Raw genomic sequence first — 26225 nt, forward strand, 5'->3', positions numbered from 1 at the left:
TAACCACACTGCATCAACTCCCACTCTTCCCTTGCACCTCAGTCACAAAGGTGAAGGGCAACCCCTCTGAAAATGGGGCTTGAGCCAGACGGGAGCTCAGGAAATTATGCTTGGTTGTGTGAAAGGCAAAACTGGCCACGGACATTAATTCCATCTTCTTATTTTGAGGGCTTCACTGCACAGACTTCTCCCCACCTCCCCCAGCCCCAGAGCAGGGCATGAGGCTGCACATACACCCCGGGCACGCATGAGCGCACACACACGCATACACTACTTTATTTTATATATTTTTTTTTTTCTTAGCAAAAAAATAAAAATTTATTGTCCTCTAAAAAAAAAAAAAAAAAAAAAAAAAGAAATCCATCCTGCCCTTGGAAACTGTGACACAGATTGAGTTCTTTCCAGCCCCACATGCAAATTCACTCTGCCAAGAAAAAGAGTCTAAACCAGGTTTCCGACAGCCAAAACATATTTACAGAGTACGAGAGAACGACAGCTGAAATCACAGTTCTATACATGGAATCAACAACACGTTTTACACACCACCGATCACCATTCTGCCAACTTCTACACGGACTAGGGGCGCTTCTGCCCAGTGCCCTTCCTCCTGGGGAACACGGGGAAGGGACTGGGCAAGAATTGCCACCAGAAATACTGCAGTGTGTTATTATTATTTTTCTTTTAAAACGTATACTGTATTTACTTTGTTTTAACATTGGAAGCTACGGAGTGGGGAAGCCCCAGAAATCTCTCCAATGCAGTCACTAGTTTGCAGGAATACTTCACCTTTAAAATACTAGGTTTTTACATCAGTTAACATCTATTTTCCTGTTGGCCATCACTCCAAGGATTATTGTAATTCTGGAGGAAAACACTGGTAATATTCTTCCTTCTCAGATGGAGGAAAAGGAGAAAGAGAGGAGGTTCAGAGGCTGGTGGAACAGCAATGAACTACTGAGTCCATTCAGAGTTACAGGCGTCCCCACAGCGTGAGGACTTCTCTGCCTTGTCTCAGCTGCACAAGCCTTGCAAGTGGCTCAGGTTCAGCTTCGGAGATGTATGGAAGGTGTAAAATCCTTTGACAGGGGATCAGGTGCAGCAATTTCCCCTTTGTGGGGGGAACTGCTTAAGGAAAATATTGTGCTCTAGGCTCCGAGACTTCCCCCGGTTCCTCTTGCGCCACAGCTGACATGCGGCTACTTCATCTAAGAGATGATCTAAAATTGGTCCTGTTAGGTCAAAGCGATGCCAAAATTCTTCAATTCCTGGCTATCGTCTACAGCTCTAGCCTTGCTTTTTAGGACCTGTCTACCCAGGATAGTGTTGTCTTCAGCCATCTGCTTCTATATTGTTCTTCCATAATAATGTAAAAGTTTATTGACCTTTAAGATACTGAGGTTTCACAACACAACTAGGACTCCCTTCCCCCAGGTTCTTAGCTCAGAAGCATCCAACCTGCACAATTAGTCACCGAGGTCAACACTTCCAAAAAATCTGGGGAGGAAAATGTCATTATCCAAGAAGGAGTCTGTGTGAAGAGGCAGGACCCAGGCATGTTCGCGGCTGTTCAGCAACAGCCAGCCGGGCTGCTCAGCCAGGAGCCTCGTGCACCAAAACTTCATTTGGAAGCGTGACTTGGCCAAGAAAAAAAAAAAAAAAAAAAAGTCCCCTTAGTTCTGATGTGTTACTGAATGTCCTGGAAAAGGGGGTTCCTGCTTCAGAAGGAAGCGTGACAGTACATGACAGGGGCTGTACATAGTAGCACCAGGTTTATTTCAACAAGACTTTTTTTACATGATACTGAAGCTGACCGCAGACTCTTAAGCCTTAAACGCAGTGCTGTAATTACGGTTCATCCTTCCACTGCTGGAGCAGGTCAGACATGCTGCCCTTCCCCCTGCTCTCACCTCACTCACTTATGAAATTGTCACATAAGTGACTCCCCCAAAATATTCACAAAATAGTCAAAGATGAAGTTCTCTTTTTCATCTGATGCTTAAGAAAATAATTCACATTTGAGATATTTCTCTTTTTTTTCTTTTTTTAATAAAGCAGCAAAAAAATTCATAGAAACCTAAATTTAGGAAGTGTTTCTTAAAGAACCAGAGGAAAGAGAGAAAGAGGCTATGTGCTTGTGCAAAAAGAGTGCCGAGATACATCGGGGTGGGGGAAAGGGAAGGGGATGCGACATCCCAGGGCTAGTGCTAATTCCTTCAGGCTGTTCTGCCATGAGTGCAGCGTGGCAACGGAAAGTTTAAATGCAAGGGCCACAACTGGGGGAAGTTTTGAATTCTTTGGTCCTTCGGTATAAGTTTTAAAACAGAGAAATTGTTTTACTTGAAAGGGAAAAACATGCTTTCTCTGGCCTGGAATTTTCCTTGTACCCCCCCTGCCTCAGCTGTGTGTCCCCACAGAAATGGGGGGGGGAAATATTTCTTCTCCCTACACCCACCAGCCCAGCACCACAGGGGACTGGAAGTCCCAGTGAGACCAACAGAGCCACCACCAGTGGCCAAGTTCCAGCTGAAGAGATGGGACAAAGCAAAAAAAGCCACCCAGCTGGATTCTGCAAAAAGAGTGGTGGCCAAAGGCAGCATCACCCTGAACAGTCCCACAGGGAGGCTGGAGAGCAGAAAACACCACGCTGATAAAAAATGTTACAAACCAACAGCAAGAACAGGCTGATCGCCTCTGGTTCTTATAAATATTAAAGACCTGATTCAAGAGTTTATTTCCTATGATTTAAGTTAGTTACAAAAACTTTGTAGTAAATTTTTATCTTAATCGGGCTTTTTTCCTCGTCCCCCCCTTTTTTTTTTTAATTTTTATTTATTTTTCCTAAAAAAGAAATGTTCACACGTTTTAGTAAAAGGTCTCTCCTTAAGATCAGACCAAGGCAGATGTGCTGCCCCATAGCACAGACATTCAAAGGCTATAACCAAACAACATAGCCACAATAATCACTCAGTGTCTCTCCATAAAAAAAAAAAAAATTAAAAAACTGATGCTAGTTACAATAAAATACACATGGAAAAAAAAAAAAAAAAAAAAGGCATTTTTACCAAAAAACCCAAAAACAAGTTAATGGGAAAAACATTAAAAAAGAACTACACAGAGCTGCACTTAAGAGATCATCTGGGAATGCATATTAACTCCTTCCATGTAAAGGAAAGGTGGAATTATGGAAGCAAACCTAATTATGTTTTTGCATTAAATATGAAGCTTTCTGAGAGGCTCTAGTAAAAATTCAGTTTTCCTACAACAGTGGGCTGCTGGAGGTTCCAGTGCTTTTCCAGGTCAGGGAGGGGTGGCACAGGCAGCATCCCTGTGCAAAACGAAAAATGTTTAGTCAACTGAGTGGCCTTTTTGCTGAGATCCCAGCAGGTTACTGCAATCCACCTGATGTTAAAAATCCAACAGATGCCCCAGTAAAGAAAGTCACAGGAAAGTTCAGCTACTGGTAAGGTCTAAGCTGGTGGCATTTCTTTGTCACACTGGACTTTCTCTGTCACCACAGACACACATGATCACAAAGCACGAGGGCTTCTGGATGCAGCAGTCCATAACCCATCCTTGAGGTGCTGACACAAGAAACATCAACTCTGGTCAAAAAAAGTGTCCTGACTACCTGGAATTGTTCCATGTGTTTCAGCAGTGACTACAAAACACATCCCTGTGGCTAAAAGAAATAATCTGGTCTGAAACAGTAAAAACTCTCTAGACAAAGGGGTGCCTGGAGACAACTAACCTGTGCATCCATATTCCTTTCATAAAGAGCTTTAGCTGACACAAGGGCGATACTTTGAAAGCTGCTCAGACCTGGAACATGTCAGCTGTATCAGCAATGAACACTACTCACTGAATCTTGGGGCCTGGCTTGCTCTAGGTCCAATACTTTTTTCCCCCACCCCCTTTTCTTCTTTTCATACAAATATACAAAGAGTGTAAAAAAAAAATTTAAAAAGTGAACTTTGCTGATTAAATGACAGACAAAGTTCCTGCACATTCAGAGATCGGCAACATGAGGCTCACCAGGCAGGCGCCCAGCAGAGCTTCCATCAGGGAGGACGGCTTTAACCAAGCTGGGTCAGTGAAAGAGCAGGGAGACCAAAGACGTGAACAGTCATTTTAATCCACCTTGATCCTCCCTGTGATCTCATGAGACTCTTCCTCTGGAAAGCACATGGAAGCCCCTCTTGCCCACTCTAAATCCTTCTGGAAATAGTCAAAAATTTGTTATCACCTAAATAGAAAAGAGGAGAAACACAGACTCTTTGCAAATGGCCCTTTGATCTGTATTAAAAACAGCTCTCAAAGTTCCTCAAGAGTTAGAATTAGTGGGGCACGGGTGAGGGGCAGTTTAGATACGGGATGTAAAATATTAAAAAGTGCTCTGCAACTAATTTTTGTTTTATGTGTGTATGTGCGTGTGTGTGCATATATATACATACACAAACATGCACATACACACACATATATACATATATATACACATACATATATATATGTACACATACATATATATGTACGCATGTATAAAGTTAAAAAGTCCTATACGATATGATTAGAACAAGCGTCCTTGGAAGGTCACGACTGGAGAGAATGGGGCCTGTTGGGATGGCAGATGGGGCACTCGCCCTCCTCGGCGCACGTTTCACACAGCACTGCGTGTTGGCACGGTAACACCACCCGGTTCTCCTCCTGACACTTAAGGCATTTCACTGACTGCATCTGAAATACTGCCTGCAAGAGAGGGGGACAGGGGAAAACATAAGCAAAGTCACGAAGCAAAAGAGATCCCATCCTGTGCTGTGCAGTTTGGGGAGCAGCAAGGAGGCAGCAGGGGAAGGACTTGGAGCTGTCTGCCCATTCACCTTCTGAAGCAAAAGCAAAGCAGCACAGCGTGATATCTTTTAGGACCTTTCGGATCAACAGAGCAGCTTTGATCGACTTAAACTCTGTGCTTTAGGCACAAAGAAAGGGTAGGCATTTTCCTGTAAGCTGGCTAAAACTCACTTCGGCTACATCCACATAGAATTATTTTGATAGGCTGCTGATGTCTGGCTGCATTAAAGGGAAAAAAAGTGCAATCTGTAGGAGCAGAGTGCAAGGCCCTGCCCTGCAAATCCCTGCACTCACCTTATCGACTTTCTCCAGGTTTGCCCGCAGCTGTTTCTGAAGAGTGTAAAGTGAAGAGAGAGAGAGGGTCTCCAGGTCAGAGAAGGAGCGCAGAAACTGAGGGTCCTGGCCTGCGTGGATCCTCTCCAGCTCCTCCTGCAGTTTCTTCACTTGCAGCTCCAAGGCTTCCCTCTGCTCCCGGGCCAGTTCACATTCCATGTTAGCTGTGTTGGCGCGATCATTTGCTTCCTCTGCCTCCTTTTTCCAAGCATCACAAGCCTACAAGTTCCAACAAAGAGGGTAAAAGAAGCAGTCTGAAAACTCAGTCGCCCTCCAATAGAGAATCCCAGGCAAAACTAACCATTTTCATACACTCCTCACCAGGAGCGTGTTCTGTCTAATCCGCTCTGTTCCCAAGTGCTGAGAACATTTTGCTTCAATGTGCTGCTCATTCCAGATACCCCACCTGGTTGGGCTGTGGTTCTACATATTTGGCTCACATCGTTACAGGGATAAACTTTGCATACCAGCAAATTGTCATATGTCTAAATCAACTGGCAGGTCTAAGTGACAATCAAGCACTTCAGTGCATCTGTATAGGACACCTGGCCTTGCACTTCCAGCATCTGAATGCATCAGGCACAGTGATTCAGTCTCTTTTTCCAAGGGAGAAGGAGGAAAAAGAATGCTTAACAGAATTTGTTTGTAAAACCTACAGCTCTTCCCATCGCCTCAAGGTCCAGAAAGCTCCTGTTGAAAGGCTGACGCCCTCCTACTCCTTCCCACTCCCTAATCCCTCTTTCCCAGAGCTGCTCGAGTACCTGTTTGGCTTGTTTCCAAGACTCTTCCCACTGCTTTATTGTGCTGTTGGCTTCATCCAGTTCCTGTCGTAGCCGTGCCAGCTCCGCAGCACCTGGACCTGACAGAAATGCAGGTGAGGTACTGGGCGAAAAACTCCCCGAAGCAAAGTGTTCCCATATGCTGCTGTTCATCCCATTTAAACCTGTTTCACAGGGAAATAGAGAGGGTTATGTCACAGGTGCTGGCAATTTCTCCATTTCCTCCCTAACCCTGTGAAATCCAGGATACAAAAACATGTACATAGGAAAGAGAAATCATCTTAAGAATTACTTTCATCCCCAGGAATCCATCACAGTGGGGTTTATACGGGAAATTTCACATCATTAGGCCTCATCTTTAACGATACAGGGAGGACCCAAGAAACTGAGTGGAGGCAACTTTTGAACCGGGCTATTTTAGAAGCATCGGTTTTAGAGCAGAGCTGACTACCAGCTTGAATCTCCCTTCACATATGAGAACCTCTGAACTGCTTACTACCTTCCCACCTCTCCGTGCGGCAGAGCCATCTGCGGTGGTGAACAGATGGATTCACACAGCCAACCCAGGTGGTGCGTCCTCTCACATTACACCCTAACAAAACTGCTGCTTTTGTCTCCTCAGCTTAGTGCTTAGAAAAGGAGTCTCACTTCCCAAACAGCGAGACTAAAATGCGCCGATGTCGTTACTGTTTGCATATGCAAGAAACAGCACTAACTGTAAACCTCTGTTTATAAACAAGTGGAGGCAACAGTTCATCAGCTTCATCCCCTGTGGAGTTTTAGCATAAAGCTAATGATTGGCATCAGGGAAGACTAACTAACCACTTTCCTATTTTAGCTTGTTCAAATAATTTCTGTTTTCAGGAAGAAATTCAAAGCTTAGGAGACAAAGCAGTAGAAAACCAGTTGTAAACAAAGCTAGCTACTTTTCACAGACTCCAAGGTTTGTAGTCTTCTAATAACAAAAGTTTTTTTTACTTAAAATAAGGATCCAGATTCTGCACGCAGGGGAGAACTAGTAGGAAAAGCTCATAATGAGACAGAGCTACTGAGTGATGTGGACTCCTACGCACAGAGACATGCACCAGTTTCATGTAGGAGTTATTTTCACTTAGTGGTGCCCACCACTGGGTGTGGACATTCCTAAATCTAGTTGCATTTGATGATTATGATCTTATAGCAGTCAAAGTGACTGTGTCTGCAAGCAAGCCCTGCAGCCAATGGCCTCTCACTGAGGGCTACCCCAGCACCACTCACTTCCCATTTAGCACCAGACAAGGCACAAACAGTTATAAAAAATACAGCTGAAAAATAGTAACTTGTTGTCACTAAGGGCTTAGGTGAGCTAACAAGTCATTTAGCAGAGCAGCAAAGGATCTTTGCTGGCTCAAGCCACTTACCATAGATCCATTTCAGCTGCTCTGAAGTGCGCTCAGTTGAAAGCAGAAGTTTTATTGGAATCCCAACTCGCATTTTGCTTTTAAAACTCCATTTTCTTGAATGGGAATCTAGCACTAAGCAGGATGCTGGCAAGCCACAAATTCTGCCATAATGCTGACCAAGCTTATCTTGTTGTTTCTTTTTACTCCCTCTTTCCACCTGCTGTTCCCATTTCACATTTGAAGTAGGAAGCCCCTTTGGTCAGAAGTGCCTTCTCTGCACATTTTGCATCTAGCACAGTGGGAACTAGCCCAGGACTAGGTATTTTTAACTCAACTGCAATACAAATAAGTAATAACTACACACACTATACGCTAACTTATGTGCATTCAGCAAGCCACATGGAATAGATAGATTCCAGATCCCCAACTGCTGGGTTCCTATTTAAATATCTTATCAAAACCTCAGCAAAAATGGTTTTGTTGTATTACATGAAGATATCTTCCTCTTAAAAACAAATGATTTAAATGCATTTGTGAGTTTCCTTCATTTCTTTGGCTTTTTATTTGTGTAACTACATAGTCAAGACAAATACAATGGCTTAAGTTGTTTCTTCTGAAATTAAAAGCAGGCCTTTGCAGCAAGATTTCCTTTTCTTACTGAAACTGGGATAAACAGACAGCCTCAACACTAATTAATAGCAGAGATGTCCTCTGATGTCTCTTTTCTTATTACAGTAATTGTAAAACTGTTAAAGCCTAACAAATAGCAATTGCAAGGCTTGGAAGCATGGTTTTGGCCTATGCAAACAAGGGATGCAGTTACACAGAGAAGTGCATGCAGAAATAGATTACAAAAGCATGTAATCATTTTATTAGGTTAAGCTGAATATTAAAGATAAAAAAATATCTCAAATTTGAAGAAGCATTTATGTCTAGTAGCAATAGAGAGAACTAATTTTCACTCTTACTAACAGAAATCAGCAGAGCCAGTGTCACTGTAGCTTTGAGCCCAAATAGTTTTATTTCTCAAGGTAACCCTGTGTCTTGATAATAAAATAGATTTCGCCCCTCAGTTCCCAGTTCTGCCCAATACAGCTGAAGCTCCAAGGCAATTTCTCTTCCCTCCACAGTCCCTCAGACAGGAAACAGATCCTCAAGAGGGAAAAAGAAAAAAGAAAAAAAAAGAGGAGCAAAGGGGGACAAAGCTGGAACGCTGTAACTTCTTGCAAAGTCAATCACGCAGAACTGTGTGCAGAATGTCAAACAGGAGAAAAAAAGTACAATGACCCAGCCTGCTCTAGAGCTCCCAGAAGCCAACCTGACCTACAAGCAGTCCCAAGGGCAAGCTGCAATCCCCACCTTCACTAAGCAAAGCTGAGGACCTAACTCTTGAGTTTTATGTTTAAAGTGAAATCTCAGCACAGCATTGTTGGCAGGAAAAGGCAGAGCTCTTTTCCCTGAAAGAAATCATCAGGGCAAGTCACTTAACCTATCTGTCCCTTTTTCTCAGTCTAGATATGTGCGAAGCAGAGGGAATTGCTCCCTTGTTCATAAGGTAAGGCAGCTTCTAGTACTGTTGCTGTTCTCTTGGGAAGAAGAGATACAAATGACAGCAGTGAAATAATACATTAAAATTAAAACTAACTTAAAAGAAAATACTTACATGGCACAGACAGGCATGTACATGGGACACACACTGTGCATTTACCTAATGATCCATGAGAAGCTGATGTCCCCAGGAACGTGTTTTCTGATTGGCTTAAATGTCCCTGGGGCTGATGGAGGAAATGCGATGAGAGGCTGACCGGTGGAGAAGGAGAGGCAGAGTGAAAGGAGGCAGAGCTTCCAAGGGACCCGGGGATATTTACAGGAGCAGAACTTTGCAGCAAACTCCCACCTGGACAAAGAACACACAGAGAGGATGGCTACGTATGACCATGAAGTATGGGCCAGAGCACAGTGCAGGAGTTCAGAGCAGAAGGCATGAGCTTCCCTCTCTCCTCCCTAAGCCCCTTGAGATCCCCTCCGCTCTCAGCATGTTTCATTCCCCTCTCAGCCTTTGCGAGGAGCATTGAAGCTGCTGTCCCATGAGCCATGTAGGTTAAGACCCTCCAGAGTTCAATGGACTTCTCTTTCATTGGCCAAAGGAACAAAAGGCTTTCTGAGCAGAGTTCAGTCCCTATCAGCCTAGAGAAGATGAATTTGGTATCTGGCAAAATACTTTGTAATGAAAAATTCGCTTGTAAAACATGCACCTCTGCCTTTAATACTTCCAAACAACATGTAGCGAGAAGACTACCATACTGGGCTAGATCATAACCTTAACCACTAAAAAAAATCAGTGGCTATCTTTAGTTATTTTAGACACACTTGAGTGCCCAGACCTATCAGTAATAAAAACCCCAAATAAACAAAAGCCCAACCTCCAAAGACACCACACCTCCCTTACACAAGAGGTCATTCTGCCTGCCACACACACACATTGCAGGAGATCTCAGCCCTGTTCCCCACTCTTTCTGTCTTTCTTACAAGGCCACCAGGTAACACCCAGACCTGACAGGTACAGAGGTAGAAGCAGTGGGGAGGACGTCTAAGCCCCTGCAGATGGGCAGCGGCAGAAGCAGGGCTATCAGCAGACATGCACAGTCAACTCAGACCAGGCTCTTCTCTTCAGCAGTGAAGTGGAAGTGACATTCCTTAGGGTTCCTTCCACAAGTCCCTTCCTGCCTCAATACAGCTCCATAGAATCACAGAATGTCCTGAGTTGGAAGGGACCCAAAAGATCATCGAGTCCAACTCCTGTCCCTGCACAGGACAACCCCAAAATTCACATCATGTGTCTGAGGGTGTTGTTCAAATGCTTCTTTAACACTGTCAGGTTTGGGGCTGTGACACCTCCCTGGGGAGCCTGTTCCAGTGCTCCAGCACCCTCTGGGTGAAGAACCTTTTCTCAATGTTCAACCTGAAGCTCCCCAGCACATCTCTCTGCTCCAGGCAATGTAGCTCCCTTGGAAACCTTCGGACCACCAAAGTCAGGTCTCATATAAAATCTGTCTTACACAGCAAGGGCAGCCGGAAACTACAGCCATTCCCAAAAAGCTGAGACATTTCATTTTCCCCTGGACAACCATTAAAGACAGGTAGAAGAGGCCTTAGCCTACCTCCACTTATTAAAATGAGACAGACATTACAGGAATCAAATCAGCAGACCATGATGACACTCTGTGACAGATGGATACCATTACCAGGTCAGTGAGTTTCCTGTTACTGCTAGGGAGAGTTTTCTACTTTAGATGTAAATCATTATACTTCGGCCTGTTTTTAAAGGTATCAGATGCCTTCTAGAGTCTACTTACACGCTTTCAAAAAAAAAAAAAGAAAAAAAAAAGAGAAAAAAAAAGGTATCAAGCAAGTCCCATTCAGTCTCAAGAAACATCCCCAAGACATCTGGGCCCAATGGCAAGAACTCAGCTCTGCTAGTCAATAAGGGCAAGATTTCACTTCAAAGATGCTCAGCGGTTGCCAGAGTTTGTTATAATTGCTGTTTTAACCAGTGATATTTTGGGACTGATTCTAGAGCTTTGCTGGGCTGGCTCCACTGAGGTGACTGGGCAACACTGCTTGGCAGAAGATAAAGAAAGCTCTGTTGCTTTCATGTACCTATCATGATGCCACTCGTGTGGGGCACTGTGCTGCTGTCAAATGTCTTCTCCAGGGCAGCCACTCCGAATTCATTCAGGTCCAGGTCATCCAAGGCAGACTCTGCCAGACACAGAGGTACCAATTATGTTATAAAGGACCAACAACTTCAAGAGATAGGATGGCCCAAAGAGCCTACATGCAGGGGAGCCTTTGCTCGCTGTCAGTCTACACAGCCCTACTCTCCGCCCTGTGCAACGCTGTTCTTAAACAGTTTGGCAGAAGTGTCATGGGCAGCTTTTCAGTTCAGGGTTTTTTTTTTTTTGCCTGATCTGATTTCTTCTTGTCTCAAAGTATTCCCAAATGTTATAAAGAAAATTGATGAAATAACAGCAGTTCCCATAAGTCTTCCCCAAACTGCTCTTTCAAGTCTGTCCATAATATGCAATAACACTGACTCACAACATGTCTGGGTCTGGCTTGTGCTTCGTCTCTACTTTGCTGAAGAGCCACTCAAAAGAAATACCAGCAGAAGGAACCACTTGAAAAACATCTCTGAGGTTCAAAGATAGGGTAAAATAAAGCTTATGAATGCCTGCAAATGTTTTATGTATTTGAATATGCCTCATCACTAATCATGATCAATATAATTCCATCCCACACATGCCTACTCATTTCTGTTATTATTAGTGAAATCACCTCAGAAACGTTAGATAAGGGGAAGGAAAAAAAAAAAAAAAGAAAAACAGGTGACCAAAAAAACCTGTACCTATTTAAGAAGAGAGATTCCACTCTCTGGACTTTCCTGTTGGTGGGTTGTTTTTTTTTAATAGTCTCTGGCCTACAGTCTATGAAGGGCAAGTCCTTACAATCTACCTGGTGGTAGCCCTCACTATAAAATTGTCATTTAGAATGTAAGGGGTTGTAACTGTGGAAAATGCTCCTGTGATTTCCTGCCTACTCCGAGACCTCTTTGTCGCTTTGATAGACCTAAAACTAAGGCCCTTTGCACCATCTGATACTCTGAGTAAGTGGCTCAGAGGCCTTCTGTTGGTCCCAGAGGTGAATTTCGTCTGTAATGACCTGCAGAAAACATCAGATGTGTCACAGTCACAGAAAAAGCTTACAGCCTCAGCAATCTGCCAACACTGACAGAAACAAACAAAAAAAAAAAAAAAAGGAGTTTTCTGCAATACCCATGCTATTCCAATTCTCATACCTGGTGATCCATGTCTGAGGAAGCCTTATTAGCATAAGTAAAAAAGGAAAAATGGCAAAGTTACCTATGACAGACTCAACAGTGTCACTGGTTGGGTAGAAAGGAAGGGCATTGGCATTCATGCCTGGTATGCTGCTGGTGCCGGCAGGGCTTGGTGGGGTTGCAGCCAGACTGGAGGTGATACTAGAGGAGATGCTGGATGTCAGTGGGCTCCCCACTGGGAGAATTCCCAGTATGTCCTGAAACAAGAGTTTTAAAAGGGAAAGAGGTAGGAAATAAAACATCCTTATAGAGGAATCGCTTCAGAAACATGCAGGAATAAGCCAAAGATCAGCAGCAAACCTGTTCCCACCTGCTTCCAACCTGACAGATGGCTAGTGCTACTACCGGGCTCGGGGAGAGATTAACAGCTTTTCTTTAATTTCTGCCGACTGTTCTCCATTCCCCCTGCCCCTCCCCAGTATTACAAACATCCTTCAGGCTGCCCCAGAATTAACCCCTGTGACCCACAGATTGCATGCAATCATAGGAACGGGTCACACAATCAATCACTCAGACTTAGTTCAGCACACAACTTAGAACCTGATATTAAATTCTCCTTGTCGAATCCTTGAACTTAGATGACTCCAGAGATCCATTCCAGCTCAATTTTCTGTAATTTGGAGACTCCTTCCAGCATGGTCCAGGCTTATGAATCTATCCTGAATTCACACAGGTCTAGCCATTCACAAATAACCCCTCCAGCACATCATCCCATCTTCATAAAGTAATCCCTCAAGCTGAGCATCCCTCATGGTGTCTGGACTGTCATTTACTCCCTGCAGAGTTGTCTGGATCCACAGAGATTTCTTGTGTCCTTGTTTGTGGTGGTGCGAGCACTGAACTGGGTTCAGAGCCCTTCTAGCACTACCGTACCTGTTTGGGCTGTAATAAAGGTTGCTCCTGGCTCCTGTGTTCCAGTGAGTGCGACTTCATTTTTGCTTGCTGCAGTAAGGAAACAAAACAAAAGATAAGCAGAGGGATTAGCAGCAAAATTAAAAGTGGCTGACTGCTAGCTTCGGAGAGGCCATGGGAAACACAGTCCCCTCCTCTCTTCCAGCCTGCTCTGAGCGCTAGAGAATTCAGAGAGTGGGAAAGCATAGCAGATGGAAAACGCCCCAAGTAATTCTACAGACCAGGACATCACCCCTAGAGTTATGCAAAGACTTGTCACAATTACATTTGCCTTCGATGCTGCTGTAAGTCCTCTGCTGCACAAACAACATCTTAAGAACCAGGACCAAAAAAAAATTATTTTGCCTCGCTATAAATCACTAATCAGCCCTACCAGTCTCTAAAAAAGGGCCAGAACAGAGAGAAGCACACTATCTTTCTAAGTTATGTAAACATTTTTCAGCTTTGGGAAAATAAAGTTTGTAGATTATGTTTTCCCTCAAACTTTTCCAGCTCCCAGCTAGGATTGTAAAGCAAAATAAAGTGAACAACTAATCAATTTTAAAAGCAACATTATCAAAACTGATTAAAATATATATATATATATATCTTCTTCCCCCACTCATTAATATAGAGAGCTATAAGTGATGTCAAGGCTACCTGGAATTGCAAAGCTATATGAATGCAAACATACATTTGGAATTCCATTATCCAGCCTAAAAATTCAGCCTAAGGACCTTCCAGCACTATATCCTTAACGGATATCAACCATCTTGCCTTGCAACATCAGTCATTTCTGAGCTACAATAACCAGAGCTGGGAAGGAAGTGGCCTCTTGAGCCTGTCACTGTGTAACGGTCTGTTCTGCAGGCCTTGCTCTGCTCCTTCCAGGCTGCTACATGCAGAAGGCACAGGGAGATCAATCACACCCTGCAGGCACAGAGACAGAGCAGGAAAGTGCCAAGAGTCAGGGCTGCTTGTTTACTTGCTCTCCACAACCCCCTCTCCCCGAGTCTGAATCGGAGATATATTCCAGGCATAAAGTCTGCTCGATCGTTTTTATTGCAAATGCAGGCAGTCACTGTCTCTGCAGGAGAGATTCAGGCGTGATGTGCAGCAGCAGCGCACGAGACGCCACAGTGACCTGAAGCAATATGCCTTGACTTTTTGGCTGGAATAGTCTTATGAAAAAGATAAATGATCGCTGGAGAGGGATGACATAACCAGACAGGCGAAAGAGCACCAGAAGAATTCATCCCTTGGTTTTACTTAATTAAATCATTTTCTCTGCTCAGCTCTCTCCCTATGGGCAGATGGGGAGGTCAAAGTCTGGCAAACAGGCAGTTGAAATATGGATGCAAAGATCCTTCTGCGGTGGGCACCATCCTCTCACACTTGCCTGAACAACATACAGCGCGTTTACATGCAGCAAAACTCCCACTGAACCAATCACAGGCTTGTTTTCCTTTGTGTGCAATAGATGCGTTACGTTAGCGCATCTGTGTGCGTCTGATAACACGCCTGCTAGATTATCCAACACATCCCTACCCTGTTTGACACTCATCTGAACACAAAATGTGCTATCAACAGCCGTGAGCAGCTACAGCGAAGCCACATACACAGCCACGCACCCTCCCACCGAGAGGCTTCCTGCCAATGGGGCTGGCTGGCTCTGCCACTGTTAAGTCTTACTGGAAGGGTTTTGTTGGTTTTTTTTTTTCCTTTAAGAAGGAGAAAAAGTGAACACACTTCTAAGATAGTCGCAATTCCCACTGTCTTGAATTCAAGTAACACCAGTGAAAACCAGAGCAAAAAGACTGTCACCACTAAGCCAGTCTCCTCCAGCTCTGAATAACATTAAAAAGGGCGTACATCAAGCCAGAAATTCAAAGGGCAGCCCGAAATTCTGCAATTCACTCTGTTGCAGGCAGGGAAGAAAACGGGACATAAATTATGAGTGAAACTAAGCATTTTCTGACCAGAATGGAACAAACCTACTGTGCTGTGTGTCAGGACTTGGGAACATCCCCTGGTCATGGCATTTAAGTCCCTCCAGTGCAGCCAGCAGTTTTCCAGCTTGCTAAATCTTTTGGGACTCAGGAAAAGTATTTTTAGCTTTAACCGCTGGCTCAGCCTTACCACAAACTATGTGGAACCTATTAACACAGAAGGTGCATTTTTCATTCTAATAAGATAGAAGCTATTTGTTCTCATTCTACAGAGGAAAAACGACGAGACTATTGCAGAGTTGAGCCAAGGTGTCTCTTAACTTTTCAAAAACAAGTGAACAAAGTTAAATGGCTAATTATTGGTCTAATTTACAGGGTATATGAGAATCTCTGATGCCCACTGCAGCCGAAGGGAATTACAGAGGATTTTCAAAAGTAAGTAATTATAGATTACAAGAAAATTAAATCAGGACACTTTTGAGACACCTAATTTTGTCTGTAGAAGTCTAGCATAAGGCAACTGTGATTACTTCTTCCTATATTTTAATATCTATTTTTTCCAGTTATTTAACACAGGTTTTTGCTTAATTAAAGTCACATGAGTAAGAAGCTACCTGAATACAGTATCTTTGTAGCACAGCCTGGACTTCAGACACAAACGCTCATCATCTGGCCCTCGTTTTAAAAGTCCTATTCATGCTCCATCCCCTTTCTCCTTGGCTTCGGCTTGCTGCCCATTTTCTCCAGAGCAGGGCCTCCCTGGCACCTTGCCTCTGCTGGCAGGAGACAGGGGTTCTCTCAGTCCTTTGGCTTTGGGTTCTCTCCTCCTTTGCAGCACAGGCAACAGAGAACGACTACATGTTTTTTTCTTTTGTTTCTAAACAACTGCCAAAAGCCGCTGTGCCTGCAAGAAGTGCCAGGATCACAGCATGGTCTGCTCTTTACCCCCAAAGACGTGTTGCATCAATTTGCAATTTCCTAAGCCACATCGACGCTAAGCAAGACAATGGAAGCATTTATAAGAAAGCACACGTGCATGTAGCTTAATCTGTATTTGTCACTAGATCATTTTAATTAGGCTAAACAGTGTTCAAGACTAGTCCTACTGCAAAGTTTGGTCATATTTTCCCAAAGTTGCAAAAATAAATAAAACAAATCCCACAGAGTCTGCTTCTAAATCCAACTACTTTACGCAAGACCTAGTCTGGACAGGCTATTTCCACTGTTTTCTCACAGAAGTGCAACACTGATACAGCAGTATGAGCTTATTAAGGCTAGCTTCTTTAATATTACAAAGAGTTTAAACGTAGCCAGGTTGAAAGCAGCATTTCTTGTCACCTCTGTTTTCAAGCAACACAGACCAGGTATTTCTATTCCTTTACATTTATTTATTTATTAAAGAACTTGTAAGACATATTTTTGCTTCCTCAGAAAAGTAGCTATTCCTTCCCCTAAATCGAGATGTTGTTCTCTAACATTTACAAACCCAGTGAAAAAAAAAATCTGAGACCCAGGCTCTGGGTTGGCCTCAGCTGACATGGAAGGGATGGTGCAGAGAAACTATTAATTGTAGTATCAAGAAAGGAAATTCACAACAAGAAGCTGACTGTGGAAAAACTAATGTGTGGCAGAAGAGATGGAAGAGACTGTTCTAGGCTGAATAAGGCATGACACCAAGAAGGAGAAGACTGAGGAAGCAGCAAGGCAAGTCTGGGATATCCAAAAGGGTTAAGAGGGAATGTCATCAGACATATGGGTTGGGTAAGATTGCAGAGGGCTCTTCAAATGAGGATGAGGAATTCAAATCTAATACAGAAGCCACAGGAGAGAGGCAAGGATCAGAACGATGCAGCCAGAGAAGCAAGAGACAACCAACGTGACATTTTCAATACACCCCAGAAATGAATGGTGAAAACAGAAGACAAACCAAGTCACGGAGATCAAGGTAAGAGTTCAGAGTGAGAACAGAGAAGGAAGGATGAGTTTCCATGAGACAATACAGCAAAAGAAACAGCAACTCTTGGCAAGGACCTAAATATGGAAAAAGAAAGAGCAAGAAGTGATATGTGGGAAGCTACCCAGGGTCACCACAGGACAGAAATTGTGAGGGATTAGGAAAACAAGCAGCAGCTTGACTTCTACAAACTGAGTGTGTGATGGCAGCTAGGCAGACAAGAACAGATGCAAGATGGAAGAGACTGGAAGGGAGGCTGAAAGCAACAGCAGAGATCCGAGAACTGCTAATGAGAATAGCGCTTTCTCATTTGTGTTCCTTGAAAAAGAAAAATACATTCAAGCTAGACTGAGCAATTTCTCATTCTTTCTCATCCCCCCAACTCTTCCAGCCAATATTCCCTACTAACCTGGCATTTGAAACTCTTCAAATACTCGGCCCCCACCTGATCTTCTCGCTCAAACCCTGGTGCTTTCTTGTAGCTGCCGGCTGCTGTTACTGAGTCTGGAGGAAAACCAATGGTCTCCAAGCTGTGTGGCTTTCCAATGGCGCCAGGAGGAGACCCACATATATTAGATGGGCTTCCGAGACTGCTGTTCCTACAAAGAATCTAATAGAAGGAACAAGTGTCAGGAAAATACAGCCAGCAGCAACGACTCGAAGAGGCATCCCACAGATGAACTTATTCATATCACTGGTTGTGCATCGATTATACTGACAGTCAACACAAGCATACGAGCTTCCAGTAAACAGTAACTGAAAACCAGGAAAAAGCTCCAGTAGATACTGGATTTATACAGTCCCACAATTATGGTTTTATTGTCGTTACTTCATACTGCAGTGCAGTCTTATAAAAACCAACCTACAGCTCTAGTGACATTTATTCTTGTTGAGGCCTCAGATGTGACTGATCAAGTTTCGAAACCTGACCAAAACTCTCTTTCCTTTCCTTAGGCTACAGGGGATCCTGTCTGCACTCTGAGTACTACTGTGAAACCTGAAAAGGTGCTATGGCAGTCAGAAGAACCACGCACATCCGAGCTACGTGTAATACTGTATCTTTTGCTTTCCAGTTGGAAATCTGAAAGTTTTAATGCGGGCACAAGCCAAGTATCAACAGCTGCATTAAAAAACCCAAGGATTTCCAACAGTCCCTTTCTTTGGACTATAACCAGGGATCACAACCACATGCAACAAAGCTAGTTTTGCACTGTAGATGAAGCCACAGACAGCAGCAAAGGAGATTGAGATGAGTTTTGGAGAAAGCGCCTACCTGGATCAATGCAGGTATCCCATTTCTCTGGGACAAGAAATAATTTGCCTGCACTGGCAAGCATGACTGTGCTTCAGACAACATTTAGATAGCTACTGCTACCACAGATCCAAATGTGGCACAGTCCGGGCTGGCACCAGAAAGAAGGAGCATCCTACAATGTTTTGATTTTATTTTTATACAGACATTCTGCTGTCCATGCTTCCCTACAGTCACAAAGATACTACTCACTGTGGTGGAGGTGGGGCTAGTTGGCAGAGTTCCTGATTTATTCCACACCTACAGTACAAATACAAAACAGAACAGGCCATGTGAGGCTGGCTGCTAGAGGGACCTTTTTCTCTGATTAATTCATCATGTAACATGCTCACCAGAAAAGCCATATTTGTTTGCAAGCTACATGCAGATGCCCTGTGGAGTGATGAAGTCATAGAAAGACGTGTTGCCATTTGGCATATACCCAAGGATTAGGAAAGACTGTTTAAAAGACTAAGAGCTTGGGACAGAAAAGACCTAAACGGTCTATTAAGTGGAAGATATCTTCAATTTCATTGCAGTTTTCAGAGAATTTAGATGACACATTCAAAAGATGAAGGGGTTTTGCTTTTTACTGCTTTCCACAGTGTTATTTAATGAGAGAAAATATTAAGGTCAGAGTTTTGATTCAAGTCTAGCTGCAATCAAATTCTGGAGAACTGTGGACTGTTAGGATGAGTTTAGTACTACTAAATCAAACTATCAGTGTCTCTTTTCAAAGAGGGATAATAAGATAAAACAGAGGTCCTAAATGGGTTCACCTCATTCCGCCCAGTTTCAAATGAGTTAAACTCATGTCATTTTACCTTCTCAAAACCCCAACGAACTATTTGAAAAGGCTACACATCTTATCAACAGCAGTGCAAACAGGAAAGACTTAAGGAACAACAACAAAAGAAACTCAGCAAAAATGAAGAAGTTTAGCATTCCATGGGCTTCTAATATGACTGTGTGTATCTGTTCAGCATTTAAAGAACTCCCTTCTTGTACATACAGCTAAAATACAGTAACACTAACAATCTGGGGCATTACTTAACCTTATTCCAGAGTTTAGCTCGTTCCAAAAGTAGGAGGGGGAGGGAATCAAGGATATCCTATAATGCAACACACAATATGCACAGGCTAAGCCTCTGAGATTACATATGTAAACAAACTCAATTGTAGTTATGTGCTTTAGACGTTATTGGCTCACAGCCTTTAATTAGAGTACTTGGAAACCAAGCCAAATATGTACCTCCAGGCAGGAAGGAGTTGGACTTTATGTGCGGATGTATTCCACTTTCCTGAAAATACATCAACAAACTTTGCACAGAAAGGAAGGCTTAGAAATTTTATAGGTGAGAGGACAATACTAAAGCCACTGAACTGTGCGTTCCAAACAAATAGATCCCTCTAAAAAGTCTGCAGCTGAGATCTGAAAGAAAAATGTCATCACCTTTGGGCTTTTGGATACTTGAGATTTCTCTTCTTGAGAGAAAGTAGTACAATGACTCAGAGAAACCCAGATTTATAAAATATGGACAAGGTTTCCCACAGTGCTACATACATTGCTAAGGTCTGGGGCATGTGGACTAGAAGGGCTGACCGGAACAGAATCACCAGCTGCTGACGGCATGTACATCACAGGGCCTGTCTGTGTCGGGCTAGACACAGCCGAAGATTGCTGTAAATCTTCATTGAGTACAGGCTCTGAAACAAATAAAAGCACATGGAACGTTACTAGAAGCTGTACAATTGCAATGGAGCACAAGACATTTAGGAACCAGAATACCTAGATATTCTTGAGAGAAGAAATATTCCACAAGCTTCTATTTATAAGTATAGAAATCAGGCAAATGGTTACTACTTAACTAAAATTCCTTACACTATTACTGTCATAAGTTGTACCCTGTGCTGCTCTTTAGTCCATTAAGGCTGCTGCAAAATATCTTCCCTGCATGAATTGAGTGTTATTCATTCAGCTGTCTTGAACTAAGCAGAGCTTCCTACAACACAAAGTTGATGCGTGCATTATAATTAGCTCAGAGGTAAGTTTCCATCTGTGCTCTGTACAAACCATTATCAAAAAAAGTAATATACATACACAAAAAGAAAGTGTCATTGATTTGGAAGGTAAAGTAGAGATGCTGTAGACTAGCAGTATTTACATCTAACACAACTCAGCATCTTTACAAAAACTATATAACTGATACTATGCCTGTATTGCAATCCCTATGAAGTACTCGTTTCAACACATTTCTTGCTAATAATCATCTGCTAAGAGCAGATACAATAAATGGATTCCTGTTATTTTAACGAAACTAGGCCCTCAGTGTTCACCTTGCTAAAAAAGGGCTAAAAGATACTATTCCATAAGACAGCACGAGAAATAACCTAAGTGCCACAGAGTGTTACTCTGTCTTTAAAGTACTATAGTATCAAGTGCAGTAATCTTGTTAGAAATAAGGCATCTCCTGAAGAAAAATACTATGCTATACACAAGGGAGTTTGCTGAACGCTGTTCCTTTATCAAGATTTCATTCTCTCTTAAGCTTGCTGGATCATACTGTGCAGCTGCATGACTGTGTTTTGGACCATCACAGCTCACAGCCCCAGCTGTAATTACTGCTTGTCAACAAGGCTTCCTATAAAAGGAACTGCATAACCTGTAGGGAATTTACTCTCACCATTCCTTGACAAAGGCAGCAATTACGAATTCCACCATTTACAAAAGATAACCAAATAACAAAGAGATTTGCTCAAGGCCATGTAGTGAGTCAGTATCAGAGCTAATCTATTGACTTCTGAGTAACCTGCTCTAATTGCTGCAAATTCAACTGTAAGACTGGAGCACAGAAACTGAGCCATAGGACCAGGAGCTAGCCATTTATCTGTGAATGTTAGTACCCACCTAAATACAAAACTCCCACAACCAAAACAGCATCACTAGCTTACAGATGATGAGGATTGAAATAATGCCCTATAAATCAGGGAGCTAGAGAAAAAAAAGAGGATTTGAGGAAAAGCAGACAAAAAAGCTGCATATTTTCCTTCTCCATCCTGACTTAAAGATTTAAACTTTAAGTAAAAATAAATAGTAAAATAGTATTTAGTTTTTAAAATGGATCAATACATTATCTGTAAGCAGCAATTTTATCCTCAGCTTTTTAAAACACTTCGAAACTTAGCTAGGTAGTTCATCCATGTACAAAAGAGGAACAGCTCTCTCTGTTCCAGTCCTGCTAAACTGACATACAGAGAACTGACAAGAAACAGAGGGAGACACTTCAAGTCACAGTTCAGTGACAGATGAGTCCCACAGACCACGTAGTGCCTTCAGCTCTGCCAACACCTCCCACACTAGCATGCTTTTAGAAGAATTATCAAAGTTAATATTCTGGTTTTGAAAATCCTTCACAGAAGCTCCAGTTTAGTGGTCCTATATTTTAAATTATTTTGGCCAGAAGTTGTCCATAGCTCAAATATCTATGAAATACAGAGAAGTAGCCCACGTACGTTCTACATGTGCAAAGGCACAGAAGGGTCCTCGGGGACAGCTGCCAGACTGCTGCATGTCATTGCACTTGGTGGATTTGTAGATCTAAGGATGGGAGAAAAACCACAACAACAACAACCAAAAAAAAAAAAAAAACAGGAAAAAAAAAAAAAAAAAAGACATGAACAGGAAAAAACAGTGACCAGCAGCCCAGGTACAAAAGTACTATGAAGAGACTGAACAGCAAGATAGAAACACAGATAAAAGGCACAAAGGTCAGAGTTCAGGGTGACCATTTCAGTACTTTGCTTCAAAGAAAGGAAAACCCGCTGTAGTTACAGAAACACCAAAGTATGCCCATCACAGCTAAGCTCACCCAAAGATCAACCCATCACACATCAGCTCACCCAAAGGTCACCATTTCCATAAAGTCCCTCCAGTCTCACTGGGAGCTCCAGTGATATTACAGACAGTAAAAGGTAGGAAACAGTTGGCAGATGACACCACAGAAAGCTATAGCCACGGGTTTGCAAGGAAAATAACAGACCGTTGACAACGATCGTGGGAAATGCACTATTCCCCTTTCCCCCAGTTTGACAGGTGGTGACAATGGTTACTTTGCCAACAGTGGCCCAACAAAGCTTTCCAGCACTGTAACATGAAGCAGACTAGGACAAGGTCTTAATTACACTTTCTGTAAAGATACTGGAATGCTCTGGACATGCTCACAACTAAGAGCTTTGTGGCTTTTAGCACCAGTTCGTGGGTATCTATGGTTTAGTGCAATTGTCATCAACCAAGAATTCCTCCTCAAGGAAACAGATGCTGTATGCTCACCTGCAAACCCACACCATGCTTTCAGAAGGACCCCATACATAAGGCTGCTGTTACACTTCAGTCTTCCCCCTTTTCTTACCTCCTCCCATATGGTCTACCTAATGAAAAGGCACCCCTGGCAAGCAGCTGAATTTCAGCTGACTTCCAGCATGCAGTTTTTCTGTATCCCAGGACCACACCACAAGCAGCCCGCACACTCTCCCAGCTGGCACACTAGCGTACTTCATAAGCCTGGAATGCTTTTGCTTTCCTAGTCAGCTACCAAACGGACCAAGCAGGCTACTATACCTCTGGATGGAACTGCTGTTCTGTGCGAGTGTGGCAGTATTGGCATGAGTCTCCATTTTCACACTTACTGGGATCTCCCCACTCGTCTCCATGTTTCACACTGGGACACGGCGAAGACCTGTGTAAATAAGGTAGCAGAAGAAGGCATCAGACCCACAAATGTGCTTTGAGCTTTGCTTTCTTCTATCAGGAGGGCAGATTCAGCTGCCCACCTTCAGCTGTACAATCTATTTGGCTGGCTGCTGCTTTCCCAGCCCCCACCCTGCTTCTCTTGCATCTTCTTCTCCCTCTTCCAATTTCCCAATGAAAGAAACGTGGCTTAGCTTTAGCTTTCCATCTAAAATAATGCAACCTGAACCAACATAACTTAACGATATTAGCAGTTGATATGATTAGTGTCAGAGATGCTGGGTCTGGTTTCTGTTTTGGAACTGTATGTTCATAGAAAGCTAATAAGTTAATTGGCTAATCCTAAAACACATAATACCCTTACAGCGGTATGTTTCCAGGGTTATAGTGTGACCATGTGGAAAAGAGGCTGAGTCAGATCAGTGGGGAAAAGGCAAGTGCATTTTCTTTCTCCCAGTCAGGAACAGTTCTTTTTCCCAGTTCTGAATTTTTGCCGTGACCTACTTCCACCACTCTTTATGCTCTTAACCATTCCCTCAAACAACGGCAGAGGGAAGCAGATAGCAGCAGCAGATGCCTGCATGAAAGGCAGCCACATCAGCTGGGGGTGGGGAAACCAACAGAAATGAGTGGAGAAGCCTCTTCCCTTCCCAAAGGGCCCAGGCAGGGGCAGAAAGCACAAGTCTGCAGCCTGAAGACTGGCTTAGCGTTTCTGTTTCTCCTGGAGGCATTGGGATTAACGTTCCTTTGATTTTTATTTATTTAATTTTTAAAATACATTATTTCAGTGCCAATTCAAAAATTTCTGTGAATGTTAGGGGCAGGGAAGGGAAGCGAGAACCCCCATGATATTTTCTCTCCTGGCTTTCTGGTCTGCTCTTACGTTTTTTTTTAAAAAAAGGAACTAAGGAAAAGCCCCACTGAGACCACAACAAAAGCTCTGCTGTGTTGGAGGAAATGAGGGCCTATAACTTGGATGAAATGTGTTCAGGGAGATGCGGCATGCTGAAAAATCCAGCAACAGCTGAGTGACAAGAACACCCTGGTGCCTCAAGCACAGTCTTTAGTTGGTTAGGCATGCATGTCCAGCTACAGCGCTGGCCACATCGCCTCATGATCCCCATCACCAGGCACACACAACAAGCAGCTTGATTATTCTGAACCCTTTACCAGGAAAACACTGCTGTGGGATTTTGTTTCTAGATGGGGATTAAAACTTTATTTTGTTTTCTTTTCTTTTTTCTTGCATTGCTTTCTAATGCAGGAGTCTAAACAGTAAGGGGAAGCCAGACACAGTTTCTGTTTGCCATAAACCCAGAGTTGTAACATGATTTAGCAACAGTCATTTATTAGAGATAGTGGTTCCTATATAGAGCAAAACTCCTTTAGTTACCCTGTCTCCTAGGCAGAAATAACAGTCCATCACATCTGTCAGTACAGGCCTTGGAGACACACTAAAAAACTATCAACTGGACAAAATCCCAGATCCTTCATTACAGATTTCTCCTACACCTCGCCACTCAGATGGGAAATAGAATACCAGGACCCCGGTACCTGTATTTGTGTTTCCTTGGGCTTCTTCTTCTGTCTTTGCTATTGTGGTAGTAGGGACATGCATAACCCTGGCGACAGAGACGGGGCGGTTTCTTACATTGCTCTGTCTTGTAATTGCCCAATACATATGTTGTATCTGCAAAAGAAGCAACCAGTTACTGGGAGATGACCACGACCTGCATTTATTGTACAGAAGTTTGATGGGAGCATGTACTTCACAAACAGCAGACTTCCCAGCCCCCACAGACCCTAAGTGACACTCACCTTGCCACCTGGGCTCCTCACTGAGTATTTTCTCAATCATAGCATGGCTAGCAGCGACTGCAGACTGACCCTCTATGCCACCTTCTGATGTCGTCTGGCCATTCTGCAAAGCCTCCATTGCCTGAAGCTCCCTTCATGGACAGAGTTAAATGAACATACAGACTGAGCAGATGAAGAGACAGATAAATGTGTATAAAAACTGACACACAGGAACGCGGTAACAATTCCTAAGTGGGTGTACTTCATTCATGCATTTTTTTTTCTCAGAATGTCTTCAGTTGAACAGCAACTGCAATACGTGTTCTTCATTCCCTCCGAACTCCAAACCACAGCACAACTAGTTTAAAGTGTGCTCCCTTCCCCCGTTTTTAGTATCCTCCCTGAAGATTTTGTAGATTTGCCTTATTAGGAAGAGATACATCATCATCAGTCTAACACTAAGGATTTCACATTGAAGTAGTACTGTCCTTCAATAAGAGTCCAGAAATTACCCTTTTCTTACAGAGGCCCAGCCTCTACCAACCTGATGTCATACACTGGAGAGCGTAGGTCATGGGGCCCATGAGCAAATGCACAGTGGACGCCATTCTTTGTGCAGTTTCCCTTGGAGTCTGTCTCATGAATGCAGATTCCAGTTTTGTAGTAGCGCAAGTGATACCTCCTCTCTGTGTCTCCAGTAGTTCTATGCAAGAAGGGACACCTGAGGTACAGAAGGAGGGGAAGAACAGCCTAAGTTTTGTCACACAGGTGATGGACTCAACACTACCAGAAGATACATTGCCAATACAGGATGCTGCAGTTGACAACAGCTTTGTTAACTCTGCCCCTTCTCTCATACTTTGCTTTCAAATGCTTCACAGAACCCCCAAAACTGTCACCACACAGTATGTAATGGTTTTCCTCCCAAAGAGACAATGGGATTATTAAACCAGCAGCAGCTTATTATTCCAGTCTAGTGACTGTCAGGGATCTGGAAAAGAGCAAGGACATTGTCAAGGCATTCTGATATACTAGCTATGATTGAAGGGACATCACATGGCACATACCATTTCCTCAGCAGCCCATCTAGACTTTGTGCTGTTACTGTTTCCTGCTGATGTGCTCCTACAGGGCTGCAACAGTCTATCTATAGCCAGACGCATCCTTTATGCAGACCACAGGACAAGAAAGGAGAATTACAATACTACCATTTTAACTGATTGTTTGTTTCTCCTCTTAGGCAGAAAAAGAACAATCTACACTGAGAAAATTTAAAACAAAACAAAACAAAACCACACACCAAACCACAAAAAACCCCCACCAAAAACACAACACCACAACAAGAGGGAATAGGTAA

The 26225-nt window shown here is 43.2% G+C and overlaps 1 protein-coding gene across 5 annotated transcripts in view; it reads right to left on the reverse strand.

Annotated features, from left to right (window-relative positions):
• Window positions 1-370: 370 nt before the first annotated feature.
• The window catches only part of UNK (unk zinc finger), a 45503-nt gene continuing 19648 nt past the window's right edge, over window positions 371-26225 (reverse strand). The window contains exons 3-17 of one of the 5 annotated variants that reach the window (XM_065647891.1): window positions 25413-25589; window positions 24890-25020; window positions 24626-24761; window positions 22943-23060; window positions 21838-21922; window positions 19889-20031; window positions 18538-18585; window positions 17443-17643; window positions 13113-13181; window positions 12262-12436; window positions 11000-11101; window positions 9048-9236; window positions 5940-6037; window positions 5140-5397; window positions 371-4743 (exon numbers count right to left, since the gene is read on the reverse strand). In XM_065647891.1, coding sequence (XP_065503963.1) covers window positions 4588-4743; window positions 5140-5397; window positions 5940-6037; window positions 9048-9236; window positions 11000-11101; window positions 12262-12436; window positions 13113-13181; window positions 17443-17643; window positions 18538-18585; window positions 19889-20031; window positions 21838-21922; window positions 22943-23060; window positions 24626-24761; window positions 24890-25020; window positions 25413-25589 — 2086 coding nt within the window. In that variant the 3' untranslated portion in view covers window positions 371-4587. Of the gene's footprint in view, window positions 4744-5139; window positions 5398-5939; window positions 6122-9047; window positions 9237-10999; window positions 11102-12261; window positions 12437-13112; window positions 13182-17442; window positions 17644-18537; window positions 18586-19888; window positions 20032-21837; window positions 21923-22942; window positions 23061-24625; window positions 24762-24889; window positions 25021-25412; window positions 25590-26225 lie in introns of all 5 variants that reach the window. The other 4 variants (XM_065647889.1, XM_065647890.1, XM_065647892.1 and 1 more) reach the window with 4 other exon arrangements.

The sequence above is a fragment of the Caloenas nicobarica genome, chromosome 18, assembly GCF_036013445.1.
Source record: "Caloenas nicobarica isolate bCalNic1 chromosome 18, bCalNic1.hap1, whole genome shotgun sequence".
In the NCBI taxonomy this organism is placed as follows: domain Eukaryota; kingdom Metazoa; phylum Chordata; class Aves; order Columbiformes; family Columbidae; genus Caloenas; species Caloenas nicobarica.